The sequence below is a fragment of the Teleopsis dalmanni genome, chromosome 1 (genome assembly GCF_002237135.1).
Source record: "Teleopsis dalmanni isolate 2A chromosome 1, ASM223713v2, whole genome shotgun sequence".
NCBI classification, from domain to species: domain Eukaryota; kingdom Metazoa; phylum Arthropoda; class Insecta; order Diptera; family Diopsidae; genus Teleopsis; species Teleopsis dalmanni.
This window is the reverse complement of record NC_051846.1, coordinates 64,999,123-65,020,380: the sequence shown is the minus strand read 5'-3', so window position 1 is coordinate 65,020,380 and position 21,258 is coordinate 64,999,123. Positions and strand designations below refer to the sequence as shown.

General features: G+C 29.1%; 3 protein-coding genes across 3 annotated transcripts; all 3 read left to right on the top strand.

The window, feature by feature from the left end:
• Positions 1-7,818: 7,818 nt before the first annotated feature.
• Positions 7,819-11,059, top strand: LOC119683153 (probable serine hydrolase). The gene is made up of 2 exons (XM_038096769.1): positions 7,819-7,986; positions 10,067-11,059. Exons 1-2 carry the CDS (start codon positions 7,819-7,821, stop codon positions 10,988-10,990), a joined length of 1,092 nt encoding a protein of 363 aa, XP_037952697.1. The 3' UTR covers positions 10,991-11,059.
• A 1,747-nt stretch (positions 11,060-12,806) lies between these two features.
• On the top strand, positions 12,807-14,463 carry LOC119671946 (angio-associated migratory cell protein-like). The gene is made up of 3 exons (XM_038082850.1): positions 12,807-13,737; positions 13,800-14,004; positions 14,057-14,463. The coding sequence occupies exons 1-3, from the start codon at positions 12,912-12,914 to the stop codon at positions 14,268-14,270; spliced, it is 1,245 nt and encodes a 414-aa protein (XP_037938778.1). The 5' UTR covers positions 12,807-12,911; the 3' UTR covers positions 14,271-14,463.
• Positions 14,464-16,720: 2,257 nt separating this feature from the next.
• LOC119673283 (probable serine hydrolase) lies at positions 16,721-19,279 on the top strand. The gene is made up of 2 exons (XM_038084548.1): positions 16,721-16,777; positions 18,346-19,279. Exons 1-2 carry the CDS (start codon positions 16,748-16,750, stop codon positions 19,267-19,269), a joined length of 954 nt encoding a protein of 317 aa, XP_037940476.1. The 5' UTR covers positions 16,721-16,747; the 3' UTR covers positions 19,270-19,279.
• The last annotated feature ends 1,979 nt before the right edge of the window (positions 19,280-21,258 follow it).

Here is a 21,258-nt window from a genome sequence, read left to right as displayed (position 1 = left end):
AATCATCACTTTCTGGTACAAAATTCGACATTTTTAACACGATGAAAAAATATGATGTTGTCTGTTCAATGACTTAATGTATACTAAATATATTTCACACATGTCATAGCAAACAAACAAACGGACAAACCGGTGAGTTCACCCCAGCAAAAGGACGAGCAAAACTGGTCGTTACATACTAAATAAATTTAAAATTACAGTATTTGTTTATAGTTGATTTTTGCGTAAAATAAATTTTATTATATTATTTTAAGATTTAAATGAAATCTTTGATAAACGGATAAAATTGTTAAAGGTAAGTTTGTGAATAAAAAAATTATATTCATATTCAAAGAAGATAACTTATACTTATATAAGTATAAGATAACTTATTCTTATCAAGACTTAAAATTTTAAGGTTAGAAATGTTCTACGCATTTAAATATATTTAAATTGTACAATTAATTTTTGTATTAATATGCAAAACTTTAATTCGGATTTATTATATACGAATAATGGGTGAAATATATGAACAAAATATTTAGAAGTCAACCTGAGTAAGTTTGTAACATAATAGTAACCTTAGAAATTAAAAATCATTTCTGAAATTTTAAAAGGCAAAAAAACGACGAACGCTATGGTTCACTGGAATATAATCTATGCCGTTTGAGCGACCTCGAGTTAAAGCCATTCAAACTATGTTAGAAGTTCAAGAATACGACTTCTGTGGAATATAATTTAATGTTTCTTAGATACATGGAAAGTAATTCAATTGTTTGATATCTTCATAATTCCAACATCATTATACCATATATCTTCCAGCTGGATTTTCCTTTTAAAAAAATCGGAAAGGATTTTTTATTTCTGAAGACACTCATCTGATACAAACTTGCACAGTGTGAGTTTTGGGTTCCCTGTAGCTTGTCATATATACTAATAACCAAATGAGCCCGAATTGAGGTATTGCAGATTATTACAAAGACTAATAGTACCATTACAATATATTGAATTGCGTAGAAAATTTCTGACCTTAGAAGTTAAAAGCTTTTGTTATACTAATGTTGTATATTTTTGCCATGCTTGTCTGCAAACAATTTTTCGTATTAGAAGATAAGATAATATAACTTATCTTTTTGTAACATAATTATTTTCTGAGAAAAATTATTAATATACAACCTCACATTAAACAAATTTGTCAAAGATTTAACTAAAATCTTAAAATAATATAATAAAATATAATTATATTCAAAAACCAGCTTTTATAAAACCAAATTATAAAGTTTTGGATTTGCTTATTATATTTACATTAAGACTGAAAAGTTTTCGGAAATTCTCATTTAAAATTCGCGCGCTGTATATTTTTCGATATTTTAAGTTTATGTAGTTTGGCAGCACTGTCCTTAATTACTATGCCAAAAATGAGCTCGATCTGTCAGACAGTTCGTTTACGGCAGCTGTTGAAACCAGTTCACCTCAGTAGTGCGTTGCGAAATGTCTTCGACGGTCGTACGACCGTCCTGGAAGGCTTTGTACCACTCATAAACTTGAGTTTTCGATAAAACTGATTCCCCATAAGCCTTTTGTAGCATTCGCAACGATTCTGCACACGAAATTTCGTTCGAAACACAAAATTTGATGCAAACTCTTTGTTCAATATTTTTTTCCATTGTTTTTTCGCAACGCACTACTGAGGTGAACTGGTTTCAACAGCTGCCGTAAACGAACTGTCTGACAGATCGCGCTCATTTTTGGCATAGTAATTGTCCTTAATTGCTGCCAAACTACATAAACTTAAAATATCGAAAAATATACAGCGCGCGAATTTTAAATGAGAATTTCCGAAAACTTTTCGGTCTTAATGTAAATTAATAGAAATCAATTTATTTATACTTTATTAAGTGGTCTTTTAAATAATACGAAATCAATCGACACTCTACCCAATGACCAAGTAGGAAGAAATTAATGACTGTGATGATGTGATAGAAAAAAGTCGCTTTGATGGCTTGTCTTATTATTAATACTAATATTAAATAAAAACTTTATTAATAATTTTATCTAGAAAATACTTTATTAGTTTTAATAGTAATACAAAACTATTATACCAAATAAAAATAAAACAATCAAGATATAATTCTTTTTAATTGTTTTCAGAGAAAAAACAAATCAATGATAATAATTTAATGTTGCATTAATTAATATATAAATGCTTTTACTGCTTTGACTTTAATCTATATATAGAATATATTTATATATTATACGATATTATACAATTGCTTTTCTTCACTACTCTTCTGTTCTCTTCTGTGCACCTTGGTGAGTTTTTATAAAATTGAATAATTTGAATATCGTTAACTAATTAAATTCCTCCATTTGAAATGAATAAACAATAATGCAATCAAATTGGAAAAGGATTCTGTTTACGACAACCTTGCATTATCGTTAACAACAACAAGCCAGAAAATCGGTTGGGCCCGGGGGTAGTGCTTCCCAACGATCACGAACTTAACAATTGGCAGGAAAGGTTTTGGCCTTTGTATTTTGTGATTTAAGTAGAATTTTCATAGACTATTTGGAAAATTGAAAAACAATTACAAAAAACTATTCTTCCATATTATTGGATCGATTGAACGAGGAAATCAAAAAAGAAAATTGAAGAAAAAATGTTGTTTTTGCAGGATAACACACCCGCTCGCACGTTAATAAAAACCATGGCAAAATGAAATGAATTACGGTTCGAATTTTTTCCACGCTCAACGTATTCTTCAGAGTTGGCTCTCAGTGACTATTACCCGTTTCCAAACTTGAAAAGATAACACCATGGAAAGAGAGTTGCATCAAATGATTTCATCAATGGGAACGGGATACTAAGGTATATTTTAGAAAACTTGACAAATCGTATTATTTAAAAGGTATTCAAAGGTTGAAAGTTCGTTGGACTTGCTGTGTCAAGCTCAAAGGGTAAAACATAAAATGCAAAAAACAAGAAAAATTTTTATTACTTAGACCTGGTATTTATCAAACTACCTATATTGTGTTTTCACTACAAATTAAAAAAAAAAGAATTATTTAGTTTCTTTGGGCCTTATTATACTTTATCTACTTAATGGTAGATCTTAATTAAATTAATTTAAATCCATAATTCAAAGTTGATCATATACAAGTTTGCGTAATTAATGTATAATATTATAAACAGTAATAATGATTATTTGTGCTATATCAAAAAAAACAACTTTTTAAAGAGAAAATAACAATTATTAATTTAATAACAGCAATTTTAAAAATTGCCTTTTTATATTTTTAATGAATCACTCCTATATTTTTTATATTAAATTGATTCTAAGTTTATACAACTTAATTATATACGTAAAACATTATATATGTAATTTTCTTTAGCCTTATAAGGTTGAATATAAAATTCTTGGTTTAAAAAAAAACTAAATAACATTTTCAGAATAGCATAACAATAATTGTACTATAAATAAATTTAGAAATATTGTATGCAGACCACCATAGGTGTGAGAAATAAAAACCATCGGATAAATGGTGTTTAATGACTTGAACTATTTCTTACTGCGCTTCCACCAAGTGGCGGAGCCAAACGCAATTCAGAATTTAACGACATTTTTATCAACACATTTCTTTAGTAAATTAACTCCGAGCGAGTAACAATGCCAGTCCTGAAGCTAATGCAATCTGTTTTACTACAACTTGAAGTCGGCAACCAAAACATTTCTGGTATCTCATATGAGTATTTCATGTACTGTAGTTGCAAGTATTTTTCTTTTTCTATTTTTATGTGTGTATTTTGTAACTTCTGTGACTACCAAACCGTCCTGTTTCTACAACTTTCAAATTAAACATTTTCTCTAGCAACATTTCTTAGATTGTGTAAAGTAGCCAGTTTAATTGGTGCTTAGTATGGGCGACCATTTAAAAGGCGGTACATTTAAATAGAAAAGCATATTGTGGTTATAAAATAACTTAGAATCCATTACTGTTGTTTTACATAGTTAAGCTAAGAGTTAGTAAAGAGTTCGTAGTAGTTGGCAGATATCTAAACCTCTTTACTTCATATAAGAATTTAAATTCAAAGTAAGTGAACTCCTCTCAGAGTAGTAGCGCGCAAAAGCATTTCGTTACTTGACAAGTTACAAACTAATACATTCCAAAGTATTACTAGCATTCATTACAGGCCTCATTTGAAAAGTGCACCTTTAAAATGAATATGGGTTCCTCGCGAAAGAGGTTAGTAGCACGTTTTTCAAGGCATTTTACTTTAAATGCGTTTTTAATGCATTTGCTCTGTCTTTTTATGTGCGTGTTTTATGCGCTTTAAATGTGTCTCATGATCATTAAAATGTTGATATTAAAGAAAAAACTTAATAGTTGAAGTCTTATTTGATTTTAAACATATATTATAAAAGCGACGTTAATAAAGACATTTATTTAAACGTTTCAGAGTAAACAAACTGAGCATTGAATATTTACTTTGTTTCATTCCGCATGAAGAGAACAAAAGACTTAAGCTACAAACTTGAATTTAATAGCCGCATTATTAAATAAACAAAGAAAACCTCATATTAAATAAGAATAAAAATATTTAATTATTAAACATTAACAAATAATTTATTAAATCTATTATAACTCCTTTATGAATACAGAGTATTTCTCCAAATCCAATTACCTTATCTATGTAATAATAGTATAGAACCTAATTATTTCGTCATCCAACACGAAATGTCCACATATGTAATTCTTTCATTTAAGCACTGCTGCATTAATTTTTGATTTAATAATTGGTTATTTTGTAATATTGCAGTACTAATTAAAAAATAAACAAAGGCCTAGAAGAAAGTTTCATTTAAAACTTAAACTTTATAGCATGAAATCAATCAAGCTTAAATGAAAGCTAACAAAGTTTTAAAAAAATATGATATTTTATTTATTAGTAATTTAACGTAAGTCACTTATGTGAAATTGATACTGAACACTGCGATTTTAAGCAACATTACAAACTTTAGTAATTACTCTACAGAATAGAAGAAATTTCTGAATATATTAGATTAATAATGATTTACCATATAATTGCTTGTTATAGACACTTTATTTCAATTCATGTCCATAGAAGCTTTCTAAAAGTAAACTTTCTTTCCTAATTTTTAACAACTTAATATCTAATCTTTAATATCATGTCGGATGAGTGATGCGAACGATCATATTCATATACTTTTTCAATAAAAATGTTTACGCAACAATGGTTTTATGCCATTACGGAACACTTAAAAGTACAATTTCAAAAACAGCTGTTAGAAACACACTGGGTACCAGATTGTGCTCGAAAGATAGTGTAATACAATACTGGTGAATAATAAGAAAACAAGTGTAGCAGTGTCATTTAGAAATATGTTCGAAATTATTATTTATTATATATATAGGATATTATTATATATAGTGACATATCCTATAGGATATAGGATATGTCACTGCAATCATCGGGTATATTGTGCCCACTTCTGTCTACAAGCCCTCCAAATTATAGTTATACCTAATATTGCAACTTGACTCTCCCGCTTCAAAATATTATATAGCACATCTATAAAACAATGGATGAATAAGACGTATTCTCATTAACTATGCTAAATTTATATCATTATATATCTTCGTGATATATATGTTTGGATCATTTATATACTACATCAGATTTATGTTTATATTCCTCTTGCAGGAAACAATATGTTCTGGCAGACCTCAAATGATATTGAGGAGGACAGTCTGTACTGAAACTGGTTTATGAAACTGTGACTTATAATGCGCATCAGATGAAACCGAAAGTCTTTTGTAAAATCCTTGAGCTCCTTTAAATTAGTATAATATATAATTATATAATATTATTTAGCAATTCAAAATAATTTCAGATTGATTTTTCATATTCGATCGATTGTTGTACGAAAAAATTCATGAAGAATATATGTATTAACAATATCAAAGGATTGAAATAGTTTTGCGAACTGCAAAACTTTCGAAAAATTAACAAAAAGTTAACAAAAATTTTAATATAAACAATTTTTTTTTTACGAAATGACGAAATAATTTTCAAAAAAATTTTTAGCATCATAATTTTTGAATCCCTCTATCTACAAGAACACCAATTATAACATTAATTAAAGGATTATTCATAAATACAAACTAGTACATGATTTAAAAATTTATATGAAACATAATATTGGAATTTGAACGAGTAGAGGTTGAAAAACTTTTTGAATTCATCTCCATTACATTTCTTTTCGTTTCTTAAACTAAGTATTGATCTTCCGAAGTTAAACCATTTCACACCAAAACAAATTGTATTTCTTGGTGAATATATAAACACATTTAAACTTTTTTCAAGTATTTAAAAATTATTTAAAACAAAGCCTTTGGCAAATAAAAAGCTCACAACTTTTATTTTAAAATAATAAAAAAAGAGAATTAATGATTAATGTTTTAACAAAAACGATGACAAAAGCCTACAGCGATCAATAATTGAAGTAAAAACTTTAATTTTTTAATAGTCGTTTGCAAATAATAATATCTGCTACTTAAAAATTATTTCTAGCATGATATATACATTTATTTTCTTTTTTTTTTTTTCAAAAAAAAAGTATATTTCCTTCGATTCGTACGTCATTCCCACTTATTCTTATTTATAGTATATAATCTTAGTACTTGATCAGAAATTCTCTGAGAAATAATTGATTACAGTTTCTCAGTGCCTGTCAACTAAATCCACTTATGTGGATGTGAAAATGGTGAACAGGTTTTTTTAATACAATTTCTTCTAATGTATTAAATAAATACCAAAGTATTTGGTATAATTAATTTAAATTATAGAATAGTCCCGAGAGGTGACTAAAATCCCAATTGTTCACAGCCCGATTAGTCAAGAACATCATGACGTGTCAAGCAACTAGCATGGAAATAAAATAGGTACCCTGTGAAGTGTACAGTTGATAGCAGTCAACTACAATTGAAGTTCTATAACTTCCAACGGTGCGTCTAATCATCGAAGGTGGCAGTCCCATAAATTTGACTAGGTTACTGTGGGTCAATCACCCAGTTTAACCAGTTTAACAATTTTTAATATCAATCTAAATTTGATTATAAATGCAAACAAATGTAAATGCAAGAAATGACGATGATGAAAATGATAACGATAATGCGGATAATATAAATTTGAGAACTAATAGAAAGAGCAGATATAATGCTACTATAAACCTATGTAACCGATCACAGATACGAGTAGGCAATATGAACGTCAGAACACTGTTAGAAGCCTTCAGATAAGCTCAAGCTCAAAAAAATTCTTAACGACTACTGTTTAACGATACTTGGAATTTCAGAAACCATATGGAAAAACTGCGGCGAGCTCCGAACTATTAAATCAAACTTCTTTTTTTGGACTCATAGAGTTTTGCGAAATGCAACAATTATTGATAGCTGGTACGTTCTTCCCCCACGAGAATATCCACAAATATACATGGACGTTGCCAAATGGAAGAATCAAAAACCATATCAATCATTTCTGCATCAACCGACGCCACAGGTCATACGTTCATGACGTCACCTCATAATTGGCATTATAGGAATTCAAAATGTTGTATGGCAACAGCAACAGTTTTAAACGAAATCAGAAAGTTATTATTAAGTCTTTACATGATAAAGGCAAAAACACACAACTTAAGAGTCTCCAATGAAATCAATGCCGAGGCTGAGCTGTCGTGGGTACAACTATCAGAAAACCGATGCAAGTAGGCACAGAAATTCTTGTATCGACGCTTTTTAAATTACCTGACCTGCACCATGAATGTCACTGGCGGATCTGCAGAGGATATAAATGTCAAAGTCAGCAAAGCGAGAAAAGCTTTCGGTGAATTAAAAAAGTATGGTCTGGATTCAAATCTCAAGCTCAACAAAACTGAAAATCTATCCATCATGTGTTATTGTCATGCTCTATGGTTACAAAACTTGGCAAATCCATACCAACAAAATAAAAGACCTTCAAACTTTTAATAACAAACACCTCAAGATCATGTGCAAAGTAACTTTGTATTCTTTGTAGTCAAAAACAAATGAAATACTGTGTTATAAGAAGATTCTGGAGATAGATTGGGCACAAACTTCATAAAAAGCCCATTGTTATATCAAGAGCCGCTTAGAAAACATAAACCTGGCAGATCACGTAACGCGTAGAGAATGTCGGTGTCAGCAGAGCTTGAGACTACAGAACTGAACTGGTCACAAATAAAAAAATTATTTATGAACGAAATAAGATCTTGTAATTGTATTAAATCCTTATGGACCCAAGTGGAATGAAAAAAGGTGATAATAAAAAAGAATAATTTAAATGATCAAACCCTTATTGCCTTTATTTTTTAAATCACTTATTGCTTACCCTAAGCTTATTTATTATAAAAAGTGAATTTTGTAATAACTTGCCATGTAAGATCTCAACCGTTCTAAGAGGAAAGGCTTAGTTTAAACGCAGAAATTATGGATATATAGTGTAGCCGAATCGTGTTCATAAACTGTCAACTCTGTAGCTTTACTATTGTTGTGCTATAAATCATGATTCTATTTTAATGATTCTGTATTTACTCTATGCAAATTGTTACTTTTTTTTATGGTGCTATTAACAATGCCACACAACAAAGTAATAAAAACAATTTAATAAGCAGCTCTTACTGCTTATTAAATTAACGCATTTAATAAGACCTGTCATATAATAAAAAGTGAATTGACCAATGCAATAGTAATACTAGCCTTTTACATCTCAGTTCTACAGATGAGCTGAAATTGCCAGGGTGCGCACCGGACTACATAACAATCATTTGAGAAGTTGTATTTACTGAAGGGATTTACTATTAAAGTGAAAAAACTTATTATGTCCAATATAACAATTAAGGACAATCAGGAAAGTATATACTTTATGGATTTTTATGCACTCACTTTTGTATTCAAATTAAGGATTTATAAAAAATATATAAAATAAACGTCAGATTTCTACAAAAATGCAAGCTTTCTTACAAAATCAAGAAATTTTCAAATAAAATTAAAATTAACTTGAATAATACATGTGTAAAGTGCAATAATACACTTAAATAATGAAATTTGTGAAAAGTTGTAATAAATGATCAATAATTAATTATAAAGAAAAAGAATTAAAGCAATAAAACTTACTTCGACAATATTTAAGTTTTAAACTCCGAATAGAAAAATTAATTTATCTGGCAAACATTTACTTCCTAACGAATTAGGTATTTACCAACAATCATACTTTTGCATGCAAGCATATATACATAATATGATATCAACTATAAAACAAAGGGAAGGGGATAAATAGTGTCATTAAAATAATATTTAAATTGTCAGCAATAAGAAGAAAAGAAGAAATTATTATATTTTTACAAAGAATTGCGATGGCGTTTTCGATAGATAAATCTGGACTCAACCTAGATTTACTCTCGATCTGTTAAATTTAGTTACCCAATCAAACATTTTAAGAGTAATCTAACATTTTTATAGTTGTGTTCGTTAGCATTTATATTTTTCATAAATACAAACAAATATATATATCGAATCAAATCAATTCCTATTTGTCAAATTATATAAAGCAGCTGTTAATTTCAGAGTAATTTTACTACTCTGCCTAAATATCTAGAATGTTATAATTTAATATCGAGTGTGTACATTTCGCTCGAGATTTAACAATCGAAAATGAAAATTTCACAACAATTTACCAATAAAAAACGACATGAATTTACAATAATTGTTGATTGTATTTTCTTTTTTGTGTAAAAAATAATTTTAATATTAATAAAATGCATTTCTAAGCAATTTATTAAACGTATTTCTGAAAAAATGTATTATTATAAATATTTTTTAAAGTCCTATAGCTCTTTGTAAACCATCCATTATCGTTATACAGGCAACATGATATGTAGCCTGAAAATATGTATTCTTTAATTAGAATACTTTAGAAACTTTAATTTTATATTCATCCATTTCGAAAATGTTTTGATAGTCTCTTAATCCGTTATTATACTTGCAGGTTACAGAAATACGTATACCAGTTCCTTGGGGATACGTGGCAGGACGTTGGTATGGTGATGATTTAAAGCAACCAATTTTAGCTCTTCATGGCTGGCTCGACAACTGTGGTACGTTTGCTAAATTGGCCCCAATGTTAGTACCTTATAGAAGTATATTATGTATTGACTTTCCTGGACATGGTCTATCGTCTCATTTGCCTCAAGGAATGCAATATCATATTAAGGACTACGTGCATTTGATAACAAGAATTATGAAAATTTACAACTGGGATAAGATAACATTAATGGGACACTCAATGGGAGGTTATACTGCGTTCTACTTTACATGTCTTTATCCAGATCGCGTTGATGGTCTCATTTGTCTTGATGTCCTAAGGGCATCAATTTACAGTCCAGAAGAAATGATACCTTATATGCACTATGTCATTGAGAAAGCAGTTATTGGTACAAAAGAAAAACATCCAATATTAGAGAAAATCGAACCTCGCAGTTACACTTTTGAAGAATTTGAGCAACGCCTTTATGAAGGATCGTTGCGTTCAATTTGGTTGGAAAATTGTAAATATATACTTGAAAGAAATTTAAGTAAATCGAAACTGAACTCTAATAAATACTACTTATCCCGTGATATCCGTGTTAGTTATATGCACCCATTTGAATTTTCCGAGGAGATGAACAGAGAAATGGCGATGCGTATATGCAATATATCACTACCTTTGCTTCGTTATATTGCTGATAACAGTTCATATATATTACCTAATCCAACAGAAATTGACGAAATATTAAAAGCCAATAATCCTAATTTTTTCACATTTACCATATGTGGTGGAACACATCACATGCATTTAAATAATCCTGAAGAAGTTGCTAAGATAATAATAGAATTTTTGAAAAAGTATTTTACACATAAGGGAAAATTATAGTATCACAACAACTTGTAAAGCTGATTCAATCAGTTATCATTTTGAGAATTATTTTAAATTATTTTTCATTAATTGGGACGAGTAAATTATAAATTGTACTAATTTATAATAAAAAAAAGAAATTTAACAATAAACCTTTAAGAACTTTTAAAAAAAATATATAATGGGGAAGGTTCCCACTACAAGTTTACAATATGTAGACTTCTCCGAACACCTTTCGGTTGTAGACAACTTACAGTACAAAGTATTAATCAAATGTAGAGGACTTTTATTTAACGTTTTTGGTTTATAATTTTAATATTTTTACCATATTATTATTTTTGTTACAGATTTTTTACTAAATTACTTGGATTATTGACCAAAGCTCTCCACCAAAAGTCATGGTTCTCTTACATATCGATCATATATAGTCTACAGTTGCTTACATTCTTCTTCTGAGTATCATTTTATACCAAAGCAATTTACTTATTACAGTGTATTCCTCTCGCTCTTTAAATGAAGTTTCTTAGCTTCACTATATAGCATGTTAGTCCGCAAAGTTCACATCTATAAGTTTAAATTAAACGAATAATGGTTTTGTTACAGAAAGAAAGAAATAATTTAAAAATCCTAATAAGAACGTTAACGCCTACTGGTCTATATTCGCTAAGGGAGACAATGGCATCACTGTTGCAATCTGTCAAGTGTTATTTTTTGACAAATAATAAATATTGCATATGTGTACATAATGTAAGTAAATTGCATTTTGCATAAAAATAGATAATTAATATAAAATTAAAATAAATACATAATTAAAAGGAATGATAAGAGTGTTGGAAATTTCAAAATAAAACACTAATATTTCAATTTTTCCTCAATTTTCAAATTAATGAAATTTTTGAATTTTGTTTGAATTTTGGTTTACATATAATTTTTGACATACGATTGCAATATTCGTCGAAATATCCAATGAAGGTTCACAATAGTTCGCTAATGCGTTGGTAACACTTTTTTCTTTACTGGTATTATTTTCTTTACCATATAGAGAAAATAATGTTGTTGTTTTGCATACATTTTAGCCAATATGGGCCAGCAACTTGTTTTTTGCCACACTTGCGAACCAGCGAAAACGCCTTTTGTATTTGAATCTATGTAAAAGTATACATATTTTTTGGTTTTATCCATATAACGGTGAAAAATAGAGAAATAAGAATATAAAGAGAGCGGCACATTGACCAAATATTAGTTCATATTAGTCTATCCTTTTCAGACTGTAACTGTAGAACAATGAATTATAAATAGATAAAAATATATTTCAGGTCAATAGGTTTTGTTGAATAGTAAATGTTATTTTTTATATAAACGTATTGGTCCTTGAAAATGAGGAAAAAGAATTAATTTTTTTCATTTTCTTTCAAAAATCATTCACAATAGATCCGTTTTAAGATTTGACAACATTATGGTGCTGCGAGAGCTTTATTCGCTAATCAGTTTCAACAAAGTAGGCTTATTTAAGCGAATTTTGTTTTTGCTTTACATGTTTACTCTTGAAGCATTCATGTCAAAAAAATACACTTTATTTAAAAAGAGGTTTTTCGAAAAGTAGTGAACTACATTAATTAAAATTCTTTTTTATATTATTTCAATTAACTGTTTTTTTGGCTGGCTATACAACTGTTTCAAGTATTGCGAAATACCCATCATCAATGGTATTGGATATAATTCTTGAATATAATTATTCGTAAAGAATATTTTGAGACTGCAAGTATTTAGAAATTTAATATATAAATGCACAATTCAAAATAATATTGCGTTGGCAACTCTACGCCTGAATTGACTTGCACAAAAAAATGACAGCTGCTGCCTCCGTAGTGTTTGGTTTCACGTGTTGGTATTCGCCTAATACATTTCGGTTAACTTTAGGAATTTCATAATATAAATTATGCGTGAAAATACACCGCCAAGAGTACCAGAAATAGACGATGATGATTATGAAGAGGTTCAGCTTATGGATGATGCACCACCAGATGACGAAGATGAACTGGAAGAAATACAATTAGAAGAGCTGGAACAACGTTTGGGTATTGTTGATGGTGAAGAAGGAGAAATGGAGGAAGAACCTGTAGAAGATAACTCTATACTTACTTTTACAAGTCACAGTTCAGCAGTATTCGGCTGTGATCTACATCCTGGTCAGAAATTGGCAGTTACCGGTGGAGAAGATGACAAAGTGTTTTTATGGAGTACAGAAAACGGTCAAGTCTTACAGCGCTTAACTCAACATAATGATACTTTAACTGATGTGCATTTCAACCATGACGGCACTTATCTAGCAACTGGTGACATGGCTGGTGAAATTTTCGTTTTCAAGGTGCTACCTACTGCAGGCAATCAACCAGGTAATCACATTCCTCTGCAACAGGTTTGGCAGTACTCAATGGGCGATATGGTTTGGTTACGTTGGCATCATGCAGCAAATGTACTATTTGCTGGTGGTGATACTGGTGAAATATTTGTGTTTCGTATACCAAATGGTGATGTTAAGATATTAACTGGGGAAGGTGAACGTTGTGAAGCTGGTGCTATCAGTCATGACGGCAAGAAATTATTTGTCTCATATAGCAGCGGAAAAATAAAATTATGGGATATAAAAACATGCAAAGCTTTATGGACCGTTGATGAAAATAATCCGATTTGCCATAAAAGCACAGTAACGGGAGTCGCTTGTGATAAAGATTATCCAATGTATGTGTCTGGCGGATTTGATGGTACGTGTTAAATTATTTCATTTTGTATGTGAATATTAATTATAAAATTTCTCATCATGTAGGTCATGTGATATTTTGCAGTAATAATGGTCCAGTAGGGAGTGCACAAGCTACTGGAGCCGTTGAATGTGTTGCGTTTTCACCATCTACAGATTTAAAATTAGTAGCTACGGGTACCTTACCGGGACAAATTGCTGTTTGGGATTGTTCTAAGTACACATTACGTACTTTATGTGAATCAGCAGACACAGAAGAAGGAATAACGAAGTATGCAATTAAAATAAGTGAATTGAATTATTAATACCTTTCTGTCGTTTAGGTTGGAATGGTTAAATGAGCATACACTTGTGGCATCTACTTTAAATGGTAATATTTACGGCTATGATGCTCGCACTGGATCTAAAATATTTAAACTTAGCGGTCATCTAGCTGAAGTTTACGACTTCAAGTATAAAGCGTCGGAAAATATAATTTTAAGTGCTTCGGAAGATAATACAGCGAAAATATATCTTGTCGAGGATCAATCACTCTAAACTCATATGTGATTAGCTTGAAATTGACTTAACCAAAATTTTATTGACTGTATGCTTATTTTTTATTTTTATTTTTTTGCTAATTTGAATTCGCATATTATTTGTTAATAACGCAAATTACAGTCTACTTAAAATACAATTTATGTATCTAAATTTAAACCAGACACCGGTGGATACCTTTTATGTTAAAAAATTTGAAGTTTTATCGGATTTGTTTATTTTTCAACGAAGAATATAGAATATGTTGTACATAAAAAGTATATATTTGTTAAATATATTTTTATACGGTTACTACTTTGTGCTAATTATAATATTTATACAGATTTTGGCGATATATATATAATGAGCAATTATTTTTTCGTTGAATTTTAATAACCAATAACTTTCCAAAAAAAAGCCAAAATCAAACAAATATAAACTCGCTTTTATATATACATAATATATAAATTTAAGACTTAGACTAATATATATTTAAACTTAAAAAAATCTTTGTTTTTTATTTTGCTTAATTATTATAATATTTATTTGTTTAAATTTCTATAAAAATATAGAAGCTTGACTAGTAATTTCCATTTAACGCTGTCAGATGTCAATTGCTTTATGCCAGCTCTTGCCACGAAGTCACAGCTCTACGGATCAAGGGTAATTATTTCCTCTGTCATATATATGTGTCTGGTTGTGAACCGTAATTCGGTGTATGATATTGTGCTTAGTCAGAATAATCATAAGCTGCGACGAAAATTAGCAAACCTTTACAGAAGTTGCCTACTACTGACGATCATGTTTCCCTCGTCTACAAAAGGTTAAGTTGAAGCATTGATAGTCAATAATTCGTTTTTTGCCAATATCTCAAACTATGGTACTTAGTTCGAATTTTAAAAAAGTTTTAAGCTATTGAGTCGCATCGGTTTTATTTTGTCGATGTTATTGTCGGTCTGGTAATGACTACTTAAAGTTTCCAGTATCAGTGTGAAACTGTGGAAGATATCATATGTATTATCCAAATTGCTTAGTTTGCTATTTACACCAAATATCAATATATGTTATAAGTAGAGGTTTTCCTTAATTGCTTTTTTTATAATAACTTTATTAACAATATCAAATAAAAATGTGAAAATATAAAGACAAGTAGCATCCAGAGTTTACTACCATACTTCTGCTATTACATATCTCATGCATATCCGAACAATGTACGCCCGAAAAGAGACATTTATCAATTTCCAAGGGATACCTTTAATTTGATATGTTGTCCATATACTGAAAATTATATATTGAATAGTATAGTGAAAGGTAGTTAAAAGTAAATAAAGACAAAACATTGAAGAAAGCTCTATTCACTTGATGCCGAACTAACATTTGGAAGCTACTGATGTATCGTTTAAACGGTCGATTGGATCTGAGTCATGCTTGTCCTGTTAAAGAAAACCTTAAATTTAAATATATATTTGTTTAAAGAATGCTTGGTAGATAAAACAAAACGGAGCAATAGAAGATTTACATTGAAATCAAGTTTTATAGAAATGCGAAAAAGCAGCACACTAAATTTTCAATTTAAAACGAGTGAATTGCAAAGATAACATCACCGGTCTTAACATGGCCAAACATAAAACAGTCTATTAATTAATCTATTAATCTAATAGCAATTATTCACACTCTATTTTCGTCCTCAGTGAGGATTCCTCAAATACAATTTTGAAAGTTAATAATTTTGCTAATATGTTCGTTGACATCATTGTTATTTTTGTCGATGACGTGAGGAAACTGAAAAACTCTGTTCTCTTAGCTCCGTTATCTCAAGCTGAATGTTCATGTAGTGTACAGTCTTTTTCTGTATGCAATTGCTTTCCATTTAAATTGTCACCAAAGAAAATCAGGACTGATAACCATAAACTGGAGTTAATGAAATGAAATAACGTATTGGAAATGTTTACTTATGAGTTTCTAGTAAAAGTATCAGATACACACATATAAATATTATCTTTAAATTCAATTACAAAAATAAGAGCACTTAAAACAATAGAAGTTGTTCACGTTGACAAAGCTAAATTATTCTTAGAGTTAAGGTCAACTATTCAATAATTATTGATCATGTATTTCTCCAATGATGATTAAACCTTAAAGATACATAAAAAATTAATTCGTTTTAAATTTATTTAAAGTCAACTCATTTACTGTCTTGCTGTAAAACATGTGTTTTCATGAATAGACAAATTACTTACATTTGTATAAGACTAACAATTAAGCATTAACTATGATTATATTTTCTTTTATTATACAAGACCTCTATTCCTCAGTTTTTATAATTAAGTGAACTGATGAATACAGTTCTTATTAGCACTAGTGTAACAGTGCTAGTATTTCATGTATCAGTTCTTTTGATAAGCTGAAATTGTACGGATGTTAGTCAGATCTTGTAACAATCAGTCTTGAAGTCCTATCTACTTAAAAGGTTTACTATAGAATTGATAAAACCTAATATGTCGCAGTTGACAATTAAAAATAATCAGGTAAGTTATGTTTCATGATCCACGTATGTATGTACAAATTACAAAATTTTTATATAAAATTGTTGCATGAAAATTAAATATTTTTAGCAAGAAAATAATCAACGGAATGGAAAGTCGGATTTCTTTAAAAATCTTTAAACAAATTAAAAATGAATTCAAATAATATATAACTTCGAAAAGTTAAAATGAATTGACAATTACGAGTAGTAACTGAATTAACTATTTAAAGAAGAAATTCTAAATGTATAAATTTAATTGATTAACAACAATAATGTAATAAATATAATGAATTTAATATTTACTGACATGCATACTTGTGAATACAAGGATATATACATAACATTTTATACAAAGCAAAATATCTTAAAAGAAAGAAAAAAAAGTATTAAGAAAGAAAAAAAGACCTTGAGTATGTGTGTAGTAAAACCAAACATATTTTTTAGAAAATCGCCCACGAAACATTTTCACTATTAGAAAATGTTAATTATTTTATGTAGTATATTTTTTGAATGAAGGATTCCAAATTGATAGGTCATCAAATTTGGAGTAGTCAAAAAAATCCTTTTTTCGGTACATTATTTCATAACATTCTATAATATTAAAACAAGACCAATTTCGTTCAATTGGAACTCAATGCTTGTTCCAAAACTAAAATCATATATATTTTGTCTTTATATAGACCTACGGCTTATAGTACTTCCCCAAAAAACGCCCTATAATCGATTAATCATACATTCTAAGAGGTCGTTCTAAGAGGTGCTACAAATTCATTTCCAAACATAATATAGTCACCTCTTATTTGCTTTAATAAATTGTTAATATAACAATAAAGAATGTGCAGCAGTCTCGCGTTATAAAGTCAAGTTGTCCTTAAGTTATTGCTTAAGTTATACATATTCACACATTAACAAATAAAATATTATCTATACCTCCACTAAAAGCAATTGACGGTGATATTCCAATTTTCTTCGCTTTTATTAGACAATTGTCACAAGTATAGAGTTTTTTATTCCATATGTGGTGTTTTTTTAAAACAAGGATTTCGGTCGTATTTTAATCACAATTCATCAAATATTGCCTCAAAAATTTAAGGTGTTATTCGATGAATTAATTATGATGAATTAATTATTTGATCTATTAAATAATGAATGTACTAAAAGAAAACCAAATATAATGAATAATCGCTTTGTTATAATGCGTTGTCTTATGTATTTATTTTTGAATCAGATGTTCAAGGGCTTCAAAGGATTTTTTTTCATGCCAACTTGTTTTCACAGTTTTATTGAGAGTGAGATCTACGCCATACCTTCGTTCTCTCAGAGCATTGCTATTGCTAAGCAATTCATAAAATTAATAAGATCCCATTATATTAATATTCGTTGCTATTAGTATTCATAATGTTCCAGTTCTTTCGAAGCTTTAATTACTTCCACTATCTTTTTCTAGATAACGTAATCTGTTGTTTGACAATATTTGTTCTTAAGTAAGAATATATAAAAAATTTGTATTAACTCACATTCTTTTTGGAACTGTTTCTAATGTTTTTTAAACCCTTATATTATTTACAGGTTACAGAAATACGTATACCAGTTCCTTGGGGATACGTGGCAGGACGTTGGTATGGTGATGATTCAACTCAACCAATTTTAGCTCTTCATGGCTGGCTCGACAACTGTGGTTCATTTGCCAAATTGGCACCAATATTAGTACCTTATAGAAGTATATTATGTATTGATTTGCCTGGACATGGCTTATCTTCTCATTTGCCTCAAGGAATTCAATATCATACAACGGACTACGTGCATTTGATAACAAGAATTATGAAAATTTACAACTGGGATAAGATAACATTAATGGGACACTCAATGGGAGGTTATACTGCGTTCTACTTTGCGTGTCTTTATCCAGATCGCGTTGATGGCCTCATTTGTTTGGATGCATTAAGATCAATCATTTACAGTGGACAAGAAATATTACTTTCCTTGAACCATATCATTGAGAAAGCAGTTATTGATACAAAACAAAAACATCAAATATTAGAGAAAATCGAACCTCGCAGTTACACTTTTGAAGAATGTGAACAACGCCTTCATGAGGGATCGCTTGGTTCAGTTTGGTTGAAAAATTGTAAATACATACTTGAAAGGAATTTAAGTAGATCAAAAATAAATTCTAATAGATATTACATTTCTCGTGATAGTCGAGTTAAAGGCTTACGTGCATTTGAATTTTCGAAGGAAATGAACAGAGAAATGGCAATGCGTATATGCAATGTATCATTGCCTTTGCTTCGTTTTATTGGTGAGGATAGTACATTTATTGCATCTAAGCCAACAGAAGTTGACGAGGTCTTAAAAGCGAATAATCCCAATTTTTCCACATATACAGTATCTGGTGGAACGCATCATATACATTTAAATAATGCTGAAGAAGTTGCTAAGATAATAATAGAATTTTTGAAAAAGTATTTTACACATAAGGGAAAGTTATAGTATTGCAAATACTATTAATCCTTACTTATTGCATACATCATTTTTAAAATGACATAATACTTATTAAATATTTTTCTTTAATTGGGATGAGTAAATTACTGTACCAATTTGTAGTAGAAAAATATATGCTGTAAAATTTGTGTATGTCATATATAAAAAATATTGTTATACACTCAGTTATATAACTGATAAGATATAAAATGTTTAATTATATGTGTTCTTTATTTAAGAAATATAAATGTAAAAACTAAAAATTATTGTTTCTATATAAACGCTATTAAAAATATAGTATTTAAAAAAATTTCTTAGTTAATAATAAAAGAAATCACCTCACAACTATTGAGAGTAAGGAATTTTACACTTCAGCTATAATTTATATGTGTTTTTATATATATTTTAATGAATAATACACATTTACACTAACGCACACAAATTTCGAAATTAATAATTAATGAATTAGATGTTAATTAAGAAAATGACACATATAAGTTTGTTAAAATATGACATTATTATGGGCACTTTTTGATTTCCTTATCAACGCAGATTTACTTATAGGGAAAAGCAGTATGAAAAAAAGTGCTTAAAGGGAGAAAGTTTTTACAAATAATGTTGTGTAAATATAACGTTAACTAGGTTATATCGGAATACAACTCCTGATTTCTAAGAGTGATTTCTCATGTTTTGAAATAATAATTTATCAATTCAGTTCACTTCACACATCTCTTCAAAAATATAATCTACCATACAAAAATATGGTTAAAGGAGGCTGATAAACATGGAAATAAAAATAATTTTATTTGAGTGATAGAGTTTTGAAGCACCATTTTAATAAAAACTTTTATATACCGTATGAGCCCCAACATTTCTGACAAAATGACTATTGTTGCCTAAGAATGAGATAATAATAACAACTTAAAGTACTCAGCATCCACTATTCCTTGGTAGAGTCATTGATGACCATGCTGTTGACTTTTCCAAGCGTATATACCAGCTGGAAAGGACTATTATTCACAAAAAAGTATTCAAATAATGATTTTTTTGTTAAAACAATAAAATAAACTGAAATAAGTTATTATAATTGGACATTTTACAATATTGCACGCAAGAAAATTTAATAGAGAATAATCAAACTATTAATGATAACAAAAAACAAAAATATTGAGTGCTACAATTTTGCAAAATTTGAAGTCAAAATCAAACTTCTAAACTCCTCAAATTGCAAGTTTTTCAAATAATTTTTAATATAAAGTAAAAAAACAGAATAATTAAGAATCATTTCAATATGCTAACTTATATATAAAAGTATATTAAAATAAGTATCCATTTTTCGCATGATCTGATGTAAATGCATTTCATTAAATTTCGAAGAAAGTACAATCAGCGCGCTGAAAGTTCCAAAAATTTTTTTTTTTTGTTTTTGAATTTTATTTTGCTTTTTATTGAATCTTCTAAAAATCAACTTAAAACTAACAATAAATTATCGCTGCTAATTGCTGTATTAGAAGAGAATATAGATAATTTATTGTCCTTAGCCAAAGCTTCGTTCAATTTCGTTTCCATGTCGAGCGTTATTCTGGAATAGCCGGGTTTATATAATTTCTTTTGAGTCGCTGAGTACCAGCGCTTTGAGTAAGGTTGCTTGCAAGTGGATTTTTGGTGGTTCCTGAGTTTGATTTTGTACTTTTGTGTGTTGCTGACAATTACATCTGTGACTGTGTCAATTCGAAGATCTCTATGAATATTTGCGTTTTTTATATACCAAGGGGCACCGATTATTTGCCGGAGGATTTTTGATTGAGTTCTTTGAAGTTTTTCAATGTTTGATGGAGAAGCAGAGCTCCAGAGTTCAATTCCGTAGGTCCTTATGGGTTTTATCATTGTATTGTAAAGTTGCACTTTATAGGTGATATTAAGTTTAGAATTTTTGTTTATCAACCAGTTTAGTTCTTGCTGTTTGAGTTTAATTTGGGTTATTTTAGTTTCTATATG